The sequence below is a fragment of the Eulemur rufifrons genome, chromosome 4 (assembly GCF_041146395.1).
Source record: "Eulemur rufifrons isolate Redbay chromosome 4, OSU_ERuf_1, whole genome shotgun sequence".
Classification (NCBI taxonomy): Eukaryota; Metazoa; Chordata; class Mammalia; order Primates; family Lemuridae; genus Eulemur; species Eulemur rufifrons.
In genome coordinates, this window is record NC_090986.1 from 81,477,099 (window position 1) to 81,492,382 (window position 15,284).

At 33.9% G+C, this 15,284-nt stretch overlaps 1 protein-coding gene across 3 annotated transcripts in view; it reads right to left on the minus strand.

The window, feature by feature from the left end:
- The window catches only part of IFT88 (intraflagellar transport 88), an 87,281-nt gene that overhangs the window by 53,588 nt on the left and 18,409 nt on the right, over positions 1-15,284 (minus strand). Inside the window, exons 4-14 of one of the 3 annotated variants that reach the window (XM_069467452.1) lie at positions 14,368-14,424; positions 13,161-13,214; positions 12,492-12,555; positions 11,678-11,747; positions 8,566-8,656; positions 7,287-7,391; positions 5,726-5,828; positions 4,885-4,999; positions 2,952-2,995; positions 2,764-2,849; positions 1,316-1,386 (exon numbers count right to left, since the gene is read on the minus strand). In XM_069467452.1, the coding sequence (XP_069323553.1) occupies positions 1,316-1,386; positions 2,764-2,849; positions 2,952-2,995; positions 4,885-4,999; positions 5,726-5,828; positions 7,287-7,391; positions 8,566-8,656; positions 11,678-11,747; positions 12,492-12,555; positions 13,161-13,214; positions 14,368-14,424 (860 nt within the window). Of the gene's footprint in view, positions 1-1,315; positions 1,387-2,763; positions 2,996-4,884; positions 5,000-5,725; positions 5,829-7,286; positions 7,392-8,565; positions 8,657-11,677; positions 11,748-12,491; positions 12,556-13,160; positions 13,215-14,367; positions 14,425-15,284 lie in introns of all 3 variants that reach the window. The other 2 variants (XR_011233475.1, XM_069467453.1) reach the window with 2 other exon arrangements.

Here is a 15,284-nt window from a genome sequence, read left to right on the forward strand (position 1 = left end):
ATTTTTTCTATATATATTTTTAGTTGTCCATATAATTTCTTTCTATTTTTAGTAGGACGGGGTCTTGCTCTTGCTCAGGCTGGTCTTGAACTCTTGAGCTCAAACAATCCACCCGCCTCGGCCTCCCAGAGTGCTAGGATTACAGGCATGAGCTACCGCGCCCAGCCTCCTGTCATGTTTTGATATAAGGAGAAATATATTTGGTCTTCCTCCCAGTTCCTGGCGCAGACCTCCTAAAACCCTTGGAATTTCCTGAGTGACAGAAGTGTCTTTTGTTGCTTATACTAAGCCCTTTTTGACCATACCTGAGATTATGCTAATGAGGTAGCATCTAGAAAACTTAAAAATGGGAGCTGGTTGCCATAGGAACCAACCATGTCATGGAGAGAGTTGGAACTTTCAGCTCCAGCCCTCAACCTCCAGGGAGACAAGAAGGGCTGGAGATTGAGTTCAATCACCAATGACATAATCAATCATACCTACATAATGAAACTTCCATAGAAACCCTAAATGATGGAGTTCGGACAGCGTCCAGGTTGGAAAACACATGGAGATACTGGGAGGGTGGTGCACCCAGAGAGGACATGGAAGCTCCACACCCCTTCCCACATACCTACGCATCTCTTCCATTCGGCTGTTTCTGAGTTGTATCCTTTATAATAAAGTGGTAAATGTAAGTAAAGTGTTACCCTGAGTTCTGTGAGCTCCTCTAGAAAACCACTGAACCTGAAGAGGGGGTGCCAGGAACCCTTGATTTCTAGCAGGGTCAGCAGTACAGGAGGCCCAGACTTGCAACCAGTGTCTGCAGTGGGGAGCAGGGCAGTCTTGCTGGACTGAGCCCTTGGTGTCCAGAGAGGTGGATAATTAACTGGTGGTTGGTGTGGGAAAACTGCACATTTGGTGTCAGAAATGTTGTAGGTAAGAATAGGTCATAGTACCTACTATATTAGAGGAAGGAAGAAATGAAATAAATAGAATTTTGTCTCTCAGAGTGATATTTAATGGGGAGGTAGGACAAAAATAGAAAAGCATAAGTTTTGAAATAAGGGTAAAATAAAGTTCCAGCATTGCACCAAATGCAGAGGGAAACAAGTTACAGAATAACTAAGTAAGAATAACTGAGATCAGCATGAGGACTGAGATGATTTGAAGGAGAAAAGAGAATTCAGTAAAGTACAGAAATGGTGAAACAACAGCATTATTCAAGAAATATACTGAATACAACAAGTTTTATAAGAAACAGAATGCACATTCAACCTTTTATGAAAATTAAAACTATATTACTGTTTTACTTATTAAGTGCTGATGATATTACCTGTCACGCTCCATTTGCCTGAGATGATCATTTTTTATAGCTTCAATCACCAAGTTAGTGTGGGGATCATCCTGGGAAAATAAAATTGAAAAAAAAATGAATAATTGTGAAGTAAACACCAAGAACCTGGATTTCTAATCAACCTCCCCACTAACTAGTTGTATAAAATGGAGAGTAAATTAATCCTTCTAAACTATTCTCCCATGTAAAGTAGAACTTATTTTCTCATATTTTTGATTACCTACCACATTCACTATTGAACTAACCTAGATTCTAAGAAACTGATAAAACAGTCAGGCTGGAAAGATTAGGACCAAACACATAGAAGCTGTGGTTGTTTGTATAAATATGTGATATTTTAATTATAAACTGAAATAAAAATGCTTTAATGATCATCAATTGCTTGGTATGATCCATATCTCCACTCCCCATTAAAAACATAGATCATTTTTCACAACATACATTGGTTTTTCTCAATATGAAAAAATATATAATTATTCACATTTACCCAGCACTTAACTATGTTCCAGGTACTATTTTATGCCTTGCACATGCATTAACTTATTTAATCCTGACAACTCTATAGGGCAGGTTATTATAATTATTCGTCCCATTTTATATATACAGGAACTGAGGCACAAGAGAGTAAGAACTGAGTGGTGGGGCCAGCTTCAGAGCCTACACTCTGTAACCACAATGCTACAATACCTTTATAATCTATTAGGAAAATCTATTAAGTTCAACTCTATGAAATTGAAAACATACCATTTTTATCTATAAATATAGGCAATTTCAAATAGTTTGACTTAATATAAAATACATAGTATACTAATATTTTATGTGTAAAAATATAGAAAATGTTTTAAAAGCATTAAGAAGAAAAATAATCTCATAGCCTAGAAACTATTGTTCCTATTTTGATATATATTCTTCCAGTTTATGTTTACATATAGGTATGTATCTGTATTTTTTCACTTAACATCATATAATGTTTCTCTAGGTCTTTGAAAATATGACTTTTGATAGCTGTATTATGTGCCACTCTATGAATGAGAATAAGGAATTACTTTATTTTACTCTTGATATATTTAGTATACACGGTTTAGGTTCTCCCTGCTCACAATGACTCCTAAAAGGTCAAAAAAAGAATTTGGAGGTTCCTTGGTCAAGATATTACCATTAATGAATGACATGAAATCTTATATTTAATAAGATGCTTTTTTTGACTGAAATTGTACAGTCTATTTTAACCAAAATCTCTACCCAATTTCTATAGAGTTGCATTCCCAACCTACTTTAAATAACAAATGAAATATATCAATAATAAACCACATAAATATAGACCCGGGAGAAACCCAAGAAGTCATCTATTCCAACTTTCTCATTCTGAAAACAGAAAAACACAGATAACTGGGAGGTGGCTACATAACTTTCTTTTTCATACTCACACTTGGTGATATATATTTATCGTCTTCATCAATTTCTAATGGAACAGCAATCAATTTTTGGAATGCCTTTTTCATTTTCTCTCGGTCTCCAATGGCAAAATAACTGAGAATTAGGTTGAAACCTGCCTTCAGATTTGGTGCCATGCCCATTATATGCTCAAACGAATTAATGGCATCTGAATACTGACCAGTCCTAATAAATGTTACTCCAATGTTTTGCATTATTTTAATCCTAAAAAAATAAACATGCATTAGCTTTAAATTTCTAAACTTTTTAGTATGGCACTCAAGCCATTCCACAAATAGTTTCCTTTTTACCTTTCCCACTTCTTTTTTGCATTTTTAAAGCTTTATTTGCTAAAGCTTTACATATATACACTATACATACGTGTGTGTGTATATATGCCATAAAATTTACTTGTTTTAAGTATATGATTCAATAATTATTGCTATATTTATACAGTTGTGGAACTATAACCATATCCTTATTTTAAGTCATTTCCATTACCCTAAAAAGAAAACCTGGGCCGATTAATAATCATTCCACATTCCCACCTCCAGCCCTAGTCAACCACTAATCTATTTTATGTCTCTCTGCCTTTTCTAGATGTTGCATATAATATGTGATATTTTGTGTCTGGCTTATTTCGCTTAGTATAGTATTTCTGAGGTTCCTTCATATTGTAGCATGTATCAGTGCTTCATTCCTTTTCTTTATTGCCAAATAGCATTCCATAGGATGGACATATACCATCTTTTATTTATCCATTGCCTATCTGATGGACATTTGGGTTGTTTCCACTTTTTGGCTATTATGAATAATGCTGTTATGAACATTCCCATACAAGCCTTTGTGACGACATATGTTTTCATTTCTCTTTGGTATATACATAAAAGTGGAATTGCTGGTCCTATGGTAAATTCGGGTTTACCTTTTTTAAGAAACTGCCTATTTTACTTTGGAAAATAGGCACCATTTTATGTCTCCAATAAATGATGTTTTCAGTCTCTCTACACCTTCACCAAAACTTGTTGTTTGTCTTTTTGATTAAAGCCATTTTACTGGATGTGATCTCACCTTATTTCTAACCACTCCTCAACATAATCCCTGTGTTTCAACTAAATTAGTTTATTCATAATTCTCTGATCAGATCACGGACACTTGACTGGTCTCAAGGTGCTCCCTTTGTCAAGAATGTTATCCCTTCTCTTCTCTTCACTTAAGGAACCTATCTCAAATACACCCCCTTCATAAAGCCTTTCTTGACCATTGCTGTTCTCAGTAATGATTCCCTGAACTGAATTATTATAGCACCCATTATGTCAATTATTGATTATTAATCACTTAATATCTGCTACCTAATATCATTATCTTTTTTTAAAATGCTCAAATTCTTGGCTTCACTGTGTTTAAAAGTACCTCAAGGGCATTGTGTTCTATATGCTAGATAATATTTGCTGATTATAATGAGATATCATGCAAATTTCAAAAACAAATGATCAAGAAAGGTAGCATTACAAGTAAATTAACTTTCACAAAGGAACTATACTGCGCCTGGGGGAATTATGACCAGTAATATCCTGAAACTTCCTTTGTTTCCACAGTTACTACTAGATGATCAGGTAATTGACCATTTCTGCTCCTGAATATTATAGGAACAGAAACTATGCCAGCTTCCCCCTCTTTTGAGACTCAGATGTAATCCCTTCCTTTCATTATTTTAATCTCAAGGCATAGCAAGAACACAAGGGGGTTTTAATTTCTAGCCTTGTGTTCTAGAGTTTAATATGTTCTGGAGGACTGCTACTGTGATTGTATGTTGGCATTAAGTTGTATCATGGTACCAATGGCCTGTAGGGTTAACCCCTACAATGGTCAGTTAGCTGAGTTTTATTTCCCTTGATCACATACAATGCCTTTAACCTTTAATTTCTCAATATACAAATGTGTGCAAGTAGTAACAAGGGAATAGATCAAAATACTACACATATAACATAAATCTAGTATCTTTCATGTACAAACACTTCAAAATGTTCAACCCATTGAAAACAGATCAAAAGAGTTATTTTGTTTTGGAAAAACAACACTTAAATTTTACAGGTATCATGTTATAAACTTACCTCATTTCTTTATGGACACTTGGAATTTGATCTAACGCCATTCGGTAGAATTTAATGGCTTTGGAATAATTTCTTTGCTTTAAATAAATATTTCCCATATTCACTTTCAATCTTCCTAATGAAAAAAAATTTAATGAATGTATAATATTTTCATTTTTTTATCTTTTCTATTTTAGATGACTTTAATTTGTATTCTCTAAAGCTTTTTTCAAGTTGTGAAGCTTCAGACATTACCTAAAATTCTAACTTTAAAACACTTATACTATTTTCACACGAATCTTCTCTGAGGAAGTGGAACTACCTCAGAGAGGGATAGATTACTGAAAATATGGCTGGAAAACAACTGATCTACATTATAAAACTGGAGGTGTATTCTTCTAAGAAAAACAAGAGACTTAAAAAATATAAGACTTTTAAAATTAGACTCAATAATGCCACACACATTTTAATATGATGTTAAAGGAAATGATATCTTGATAAATATTAATACTGCTACCACAAAATTACACAATATAAATGCAAAATATAAACTCTAGTCTCTTAGGGATAAGTTTATATTAGAGAAGGCGTGTTCTATGTTGCCATGGCTCATTCTACTTGTGATAACAGAATACATTTTTTGTTTCCTATAAGGCAGTATACCTCATACCAACCATATGTCTTCATTTGCATTTGTATAGATTCTCATATACATAGTATCATTAAGCAGGAAACCCTGATCATAAATACAAATTTGCTTAGGGCAAGATCATTTCATTATAAGGAAGCATAAAGTGAGGAGATGGAAATTAACACTACAAAAGAAATACGCCTGTTGGAAAAACTGATTCTATATACCTACCTGCATTGCTAAACATCTTATTTTTCACTATAACTTGATATGTGTTTAGTGCTTCAGCATACATTTCATTAGCTGAATATTGACTGGCCAAGTTGAAAAGAACCTAAGGAACAAAATATTGCAAAAAGACACATAATGAGCATTTTAAGCCGCTTTCACCTATACACTTTCTAGAAATTAAAATCCTATAACAAAGTTAGCTGCTTATATCATGATACCCAACCAATTAGGAAATTAAATAAAAGAAATATCTTACATTCCAAATGAACTAGAACATTACTACATGAAGAGTGATCCCCTACATTTCACCTTAATTTTCTATATATTCTATTTAATTGGTGGCATCTGCAATCCATTAATCTCTGGAAGACCTACAAAGAATAACTGTGTACCATTAATGCTGCTGGTGATAAAAGAAATCAGCATGATAGTGGACTAAATTCTCCGTGCAAGTGGCTCTTGGGCAGCTGAGACAGGAGAATCGTTTGAGCCCAAGAGTTCAAGGCTGCAGTAAGCTATGACCATGCCACTGCACTCCATCCTGGGTAACAGAGTGAGACCCCATCTCAAAAAAAAATTAATGAATAAAAATTTTTTAAAAATTAAAAATCCCATGTGGAAATATCTTAAACCTTAAAGTATATCAGGGAAGAATTTGTATAGTAAAAGCTCTATATGCTAAGTTATAATTTTAGTCATTAACTTATAGTAAATTATGTTTATAGATGTAAAATATAATAAATTATCCCTGTAAGATTTCATGGAATTTTTAAATATTAGCTCCAAACAGCAAGCATCTAACATTTTTAAGTTTCAAATCACCTTTTTTCTCATTTGTTTAGTACATGAAGACTTTACCCACTGAAAATACACCCTTTAAACAGCAGTATAAATATCAAGGAAGTGTCTTTTCAGAATTAAAAAAATTCTGCTATAAATTAGAGGCATCAGCTTTTTCCTACACTACCCTCATAGAACATCATCTTATTTGCCTAGTTTGAAGTTCTTGAAAATCACTGACTCAAAAGTCTATATTACAATCTCATCAAAATAACTGCCCTAGATAGAGCATAAATATTAGCACCCTTCAAGAAATACGGCCTAAAGACCCTACCATCAAACAAACAAAAAAAAAAAAAGAAAGAAAGAAACAAAGAGAAAAAGGAAAAGAAAGAAATAGCCATTGGGTGGTACATTTGCAAGTACTTACTAAGTTATCAAAAACAGCTGATTAAATAACTAAATAAAAGAAAGAGCTCTTTGCACTAACCAAAGACAAGAGTGTCTCATGAACTAAAGATCATTAAATAACTAAATAAAAGAAAGAGCTCTTTGCACAAACCAAAGACAAGAGTGTCTCATGAACTAAAGATTATTATTACATTTGATCTTAGCCAAAAGGCCGAGAAGTGGTAAAGATTATTATTAATCAAATTCTGGGCACCTGCAGACAAGTAAAATTTTTAAAATAAAAGAAAACAAGAAAGAAAAAAGAAAAAAGACTCGGAATCTACAAATCCTAGTCAAAATAATTTCATTCGGCAGACATTTCAACACTTACTGAGTAAGTTAAATCCAAATTGATATTTTCTGGAGTTGTAACTTGCTCTCGTTGTCTCACCAGGACTCTCTCTTTTCTTCCTGCATCTTTTGCCTTTTCTAAGGCCTGAAATCAGATTTATGCTTTGTAAATCGCTTTGAGCATTCATCAACTTTTATGCATTTGGGAAAAATCTACATGAAGCTCAGCTGAATTCGTTTTCTAGCCTTCGATTCCCCAGGATGCCCCTCCGTACTCTTACCATTAACTTCACTTGAAAACAAAAGAACTCAGAGTATTTGTTTACACCGAAGCTCACCAGCACAGAAGTGTCTGTGTGGTCTCTCTGGGAAAGAAGGAGAAAGTGTGGGGGATGCTATGTGAAGTCCATTTGTCCCAAGTCCAGCTTCTTTATCACATGACTTCCACCACCCTTAGGTTTCACCATGCTTACCTACCTTTTTTTCCTCCTAACTCCTGAATCTTTGGGTATTTTAATTCAATCTTGCGAGGCAGAAATTTAGATTGATTTTGTTTGGCTTCTGGGATGCTCATAATGCAGAAAAGTCAAGGGGTGACTATTGCCCAGTATTAAAACAGATGCTTAGCTTGGCTCATACTCTCAACGTCGAGAACCATCACTGATTCCCACTGAGTCTAACCACAAATTCACCATGGGACTATTTGTTTAGAAATAGAAAAAAAAAACAAAAAAACACCAGTTCTATGAGCAATAAAAGTAGCTTTTTAGACTGAATTTTTCTAATGGTATTCATTAATCCTATAACTAAGTCACAAAAATTAAATTTATATGGTATGACAAAGTAACGTGAACAAAACAAATTAAAAGGTTGAATTTTAAAAAGCAGAGTTGGATTGCCAGGAAGTAAACTGTGGTTTTTTTAGTTTACTTAGGGAAAAATATTTCAGGGTATTGAGTCTTCAATAATAAAACAGCACTTAGTACTATGTAAGGCTCAAGATAGCTATGCCTTTCAGCAGCATATTGGCATGTAATTCTAGTCCACTAGGCTGCAAAATTAAATCAACCAATACATTCAAATTTTTTTTCCTACTGAAAGACCAATGTCAAAAACTATAAAATCAGCCAATTATTTTGATATCAGAACTTATGAAACAGAGTTACAATTCCCAGTTCTCAAAATAATCACTTAATTCAAAATCCTAAGACCATTCAATGGCAAAACAATTTATCTAGTCATATGTGTGCATGTATAAAAGCAGACATACACATCTATACACATTCATAATCTTGAGTCCTATTAGTTTGTAAACTTACCAATTTTAAGTCTCCACAACTGTTGGCAATACAGCTTTCTTCTACCAACTCATTTACTTTCTTCTCTAATTGTCTAATCTTTTCCTCTGGACTATTAAAGAAAAAAGTAGGTGTAATTTAAATCACTCAACCACTAATAATCTATACCAAAATTTAATTTACTTTTAACATTGTCCATTATGTTCTTTTACACTTTACAAATAAGTCACAGATAAGACAAATGTATAAATGGTATTAAAAAGCAAATGTACTATTGTTTTTAATAAATATATCTGGTAATTATTCATAATAACAGTACAAACAGACAACATTTATTTAGCACAAGAGTAATTTAATGCTGAGCTTTAAGCTAATTATTTCATTTGCTCCTTAGAATATTAAGAACATCGTATACAAGTACTATCATCATTCCCATCTTACTGATAGAGAAAATGAAGTTTAGAAAATTAAGTATTATGCCTGAGATCACAAAGCTAGTAAGTTATGGAGCCAGGATTTAAACCAAACTAGTGTATTCTAGGACCCAGGCTATTATATTAGCACCCCAAAAAGGAAGTAGATTTTTTTTTTCTAGATCCGAAGGCAAATGAAAACTTTATCTTATGGCTAGGAAAACTGAAGCCCCATTAAAAAAAAGATAGAAGTTTTATTTATTAACAGATTCTACAAAGAAAATTACTACTTTTTTTTGTTTGTTTTAGAGATAGGGTCTTCCTATGTTGCCTAGGCTGGAGTGCAGTGCAGTAGTTATTTATAGGTATAATCATAGGGCTCTATAGTCTTAAACTCTTGAGCTCAAGCGATCCTCCTGCCTCAGCCTCCAGAGTAGCTGGGACTATAGGTGCACCATGCTGGCCATCGAGAAAGTTTCTAACAAGGTGAAGAAGTTTAAAAATCCTGGATCCATTAGTAGCAAATCAAGTATCCCCAAGTCAGTCACAATTCAAAATAACATTAATGTTGTTTTGCTACCACTTTATTCCAACAAAATACCACAATACTCAATGTACATCAATGTCTAAATAAAATTTTACTATGCATGTATTGGAATAGACAGTAGTTCTCTTAATTTTCTACAAATGGACTTTATAAAAGGATACAGGAATAAATTCAACTGTATAACTTTGCCTATAGAATCATATTCTTTGGGGGATCCTGGGGCTAAGAGTACAAATTTTGTTTTGTTTTGTTTTGAGACAGAGTCTTACTCTGTTGCCCAGGCTAAAGTGCTGTGGCATCAACCTAGCTCACAGTAACCTCAAACTCCTGGGCTCATACAATCCTCCTGCCTCAGCCTCCCGAGTAGCTGGGACTATAGGTGCTCACTACAATGCCTGGCTAATTTTTTCTACTTTTAGTAGAGACAGGGTCTTGATCTTGCTCAGGCTGGTGTCAAACTCCTGGTCTCAAGTGATCCTCTCACCTTGGCCTCCCAGAGTGCTAGGATTATAGGCGTGAGCCACTGCGCCCAGCCTACAAATTTTATTAGTTTATAAAGATCTATAAAATTCTAACTGAGCGATGAGCATAAATAGATGGCAGCTTTATAAAGGTTACATGAAGTACAGAATTCAATTTTCTAGTTGTCTGAAACACTCATATTTCTTAAATGCTACTTACAGATTATTATTAAACCTAAAATATCAATATATTAATAAAAATTTAAACTTTAAAAACCTGTAAGAGAACTTTATGAACACACTCAAAGCAACTATCCTGTCCCTGTTGGATGTCAGGAAAATGCAATCCATATGCAGACACTGTTGGATACCTGCCACACAGAGTCTGCCACCTGCTCTTCCCTTTGCACGCATACTCTAAGCCAGTCAAGGGACACTTGTTCCCTTTGCCAAGCGTCTGGTTCGGCCATGGGCATGTGAGGCATTCTTCACTGAGAAAGGAAGGCACATCTGCTTGGAGGTTAAGGGCTGCTAGAAAGATTTTCTTCACCTTTTAAAAAGAACCTAGGACTAGGAATGTTCTGCCTCTAGACTTTATCAACTACATGGAGATTCTGAACTCTCACCACTCTTTTGGCATTATAATGATGGGCAGGGTCTTGGGAAAAGCCAAGAGAAACGAAGAGAAGCTGATCCAGGGATGACGATATTGGACAATAAAGTTAACCATCCCCAGAACTGCCCTTCCTTCAGGCTTCCTATCATGAAAGATAATAAACGTTGTTACTAATTATGTGTGTGTCTTTGTTGACATGCCTTCTGTTATTAGCAGCTGAAAGATCCTAAATGGCATAATATTTAAATAAAAGAACATGCTTTTATTAGAAAACACACTGTCATTAATTAGGATACAAAGCTTCCTTGTTAGCCAAGAAGGGAAATTATGTAATTTATATCATAGCCCAAATACTGGGTTTTAAAATTACAACTTTAAAATATGTAGCATACAGAAGCAAACCAGTGTAGTGGTTAATAGCATGAGCTCTGGAATGAGACAAACTGGGAGTGAATCTCAGCAGTGCCATTTATTAGCCTTAACAAGTTATGATCTCTGTGCTTCAGATCCTCTCCCAGGAATAGCTCCATCTTCACAGGTAGAGCCCTTGGAACAGAGCCTGGCACACAGCCAGTACACAGTAAATGTCGGCTTCTACTACTGTTTGTAAAATGTACATATCAAGGTACTTAGATTCCAGTAGATGTATATAACTGGATGTATACCATAGCTGTTTGGCTTCTGTCTAGCCACTAGCACAAAACTAAGTTAATTCTATAAAGAATTAAATGTCTCAATAATATGACAAACTAACTTCCTATGTGTTCTCTTTTTTCTTTGAAATGTCCTTTTAAAATAAGCATATCTTATTAACATTTTACAATCCCATTTGGCCTTCAAGAGAATCAATACAGATTGATAACCATAAAAATTATCCTGTATCTTCAAGTCAAATAATATTACAACAAATTCCACAGAACACACATGGCTATTCTTCTTAGACTTGATTCCTTTGTTAGTGTTCCAACAACTAAAGATGATGTTTTGGCTACTATCTTGTTGACACAAACTTTTAAAATGTTTAAGAATTATGAATTTAGAAAACAAAAATAAAAAATATTCAACAACAACAAACAACAGAGAAGGACTTACATACCTATCTTCATTTTTGGCTTCCAAAGGAGGAGCGGGGCCCCTTGACTGACCAAGGGGGTCAAATGCAGAACCTGAGACACAATTCAGGAGTTCATATTTAATTTGTAACCCACCAAAATTGAAAAAAAAATAAAAACATAAAAGCTTATTTCATTTATCTATTTATTAAATGATCTAGATTATGTATTTATTAAATGGAGACAACATTCTATCTACATAACCATTTCATATAGTGGGAAATTGGTAAGATAATTTTAACATAAATATGTAACTATGTAAACTATGTAAAAACTATGTAAATAAAACTTGTGTGTTAAAACCTAACAATAAAAGCAACATATTCGCTCAGCATTTACTTTCTCTCCCACAGTGGTCTATCCCTATTATGACCTCTACGTTATCAAGCACATCACTTATAACCTGGCACTAGCTTTCTAATTTTCCTTATTGGTATACTAATTACTTCTTATAATTTTATTTTAAAATTATTTAACTTATCGCATACTTAAATACTATCTTCACCTTTAACTTTTAAAATTGAGCTCTAAATTATAAGACAAAATGTGCATATTTTAAGTGTATAGTTAAAGTATATAGTCTTGACAAATTACACACTGGTGTAATTACCACCTCAACTGAGATGTAGAAGGTTTTCATTACCCCTTTCCTTTCTTAATGGTACCTAAAATAATGGTCTACCTTATAATCAATGGCATGTTAGATTTTATTAAAAATAGTAGTAATATTTATACTCATAAAACAGTAAAAAAATAAAATATCTGAAACAGATTATTAGTAGAAATAGTATAACAAACCTCTCAAAGCGGCTTTGGTAAAACCAGCTGCTCTCACTGCTGTCATGGGTCTAGTAACTCCATCCTTCAAAGAACAGCAATCATTTTAAAAGTATTTTTAAATAAGACTGACCTCCTCTTCACAGTTCTGTACATGACACGTATCTCAATATGGTCCCAAGATTTAACATTGATTTTTAGTCACTATCTGCTTACTCCTTCTTTCGGCTTCTCATGTATTAATCCTGTCTCTTTCCCCTATAAAATCTCAATTCCTTGATTTAACTGGGCTTATCTCAGTTTGAAAAGAAAAAACGAATCAGCATATTAGCTAGCTACTCCCTTACTTTTCTTTGGTCCCCTATATACCTATGAGAGAAACCATAGAAATTCCTTTAAATGGTTACATAGGAAAAATGGGTCCCAGAGAACATCATGTAAACAAACTGTCAGTCCTATGTCTACTCCCCAGTGGGATTTCATTTGAGATCTGAGTAAACAAATCCAAAAAGACCTTGCCTCCAAAGATTTAAAACAGTTCAACCCTTAGTCCAAATTTTAAACAATCAAGGTAACTATGTTAAGTAACATCTTAACATTTTAAAATGATATAATAAGGAAAAAAAACTTTTGTAATAAATTCCAAGTCATAAGAAATGCACAAAATGAACAATCATACAATAGAGATACCTGAATAGTCCCTGTCATCGGTCTTCCCACTGATGATGCCAGCGATGTCTTGGACTAGTGAATAGAAAAGTAAGTTAAAAGGAGTCCTACAAACATCTGCCTTTAATTTTATAAACCAATTTGTAGAAGTCTTCTTCATAACTTTTTTCATTAATCTATCAGTAAGTAGACAAATATAATTTTTCCATTTACCACCTGAGAGTATAAGATCAAACTATAAAACTCTAAAACAGGGGTCAGCAAACCACAACTCACAGCCTTTGTAAATAAAGTTTTATTAGAACACAGCCATGTCCCATTCCTACGTATATTGTCTGTGGCAGCTTTTGCATTCCAAATGCAGAGTGGGATAGCTGGAACAGAGCCTATATGACCTGCAAAGCCTAAAATACCTAGCCCTTCACAAAAAAAGTTTGCTGTCTCTTTTTCTGAAACACCACCAAAAATCAGATTTATGAGTAACACATGCTCAGCCTGATTAATAAGTGCATATTTCATATGACACACAGTTATATTATGTAGAAGGCTACTTTCTTCACACATACAAAGGAACATTATGAAGGCAAGTTCCTTGAACCTCTAGGTTTTGAAGCCATTTTTCTTAACCCTAAGAAAATATTATTATAAGGACTAGGAAATGCTCTTCCACCTCATTCTTCCATTTTTCTCATTCCTCTATTATTTCATGTAAGTTAAAACATCCAAACTGTAGGTAATTTGGGGATGATTAAAAGGTTTATTACTTTTATGGAGTTTTATATAATCTCTTTCCTCCAAAGATCTTTAATATAAGACCCAAATATACACCTCTGAAATATTTTTCTCAAATTTAATTTTGTATTTATTAGATATCTTTTTACAATAATAAACACTATTACATTTACATAACATTTAACTTCACATAAAATAAATGAATGATATACACATGAGACTTGGTTATATTATGTAGAAAATGAAAGAAAGTCAATCAACAAATATAAGGGTTACAAATGGAAAAAGGCAACAAAATATTTTCTGATATATTTACAAATCAAAATGACTAGAATATTCAAAGCTATTAATCAAATTAGACTTTTATAATGTTCATAACTATCCAAAATCGATATCTGGGTCGTGAACTGGAAGATAATTAAAATTATTTAGAACTGCCTAAAGTAAACTATGTTTACAAAAAGCATCTTAATATTTTCACCTTATAAAAACCTACCCCATATCCAGTAGCTATAGGTCTAGTAACTGCCGTGCTTGGTATTTTAGCAGTTATCTTAGGAAGGAAAAAGAACATAGTTAACAGGATTCAGATTAAACTATATAATAGAAAACTGGAAAAAGAAATGGAAAATATAGACTCATCAATAAAGAAATATTTCTAAAATATTTAGATTTCTTTTAAATTATCTTAAATATTAGGGAGATCAGGTATTTTAAACATTTGAGACGGAGACTCATTCTGGAATTCATTTTAAAGGAGAAAGGGGACTTTAGAATGACCTGAGATGCCAATAAGAAAGCTTCCATTTCATGCTTGTATCTGTCATGCATTAAACATTTACTGCATACGTATTACTGCCAGCCACTAGGTCAACCAGACACAAGATGTGGAGTCTGAGAACCTGGGTTTGAACCTCAGCTCTCAATCAACTAGTTGTGTTTCTTGATCTCTTTGAACCTAAATTTTCTCATCTTTTATCTATTTATTTTTAGAGACAAGGTCTAACTCTGACATTCGTAGCTCACTGTAACGTCCAACTCCTGGGCTCGAGCAATCCTCCTACCTCAGACTCCCAAGTAGCAGGGACTATAGGTGCATACCACGACACCCAGCTAATTTTTAAAAAATTTTTTGTAGAGACAGAGTCTCACTATGTGGCCCAGGCTGGACTTGAATCCTGGGCTTAAGCAATTCTCCCACCTCAACATCCCAAGTAGCAGGGACTATAGGTGCATACCACCACACCCAGCTAATTTTTAAAAAATTTTTTGTAAAGACAAGGTGTCACTATGTTGCCCAGGTTGTTCTTGAACTCCTGGCCTCAAGTGATCCTCCCCCTCTGCCTCCCAAAGTGCTGAGATTACAGGCTTGAGCCACCATACCCAGCTTCATCTTTTAAATAAGGATACAAA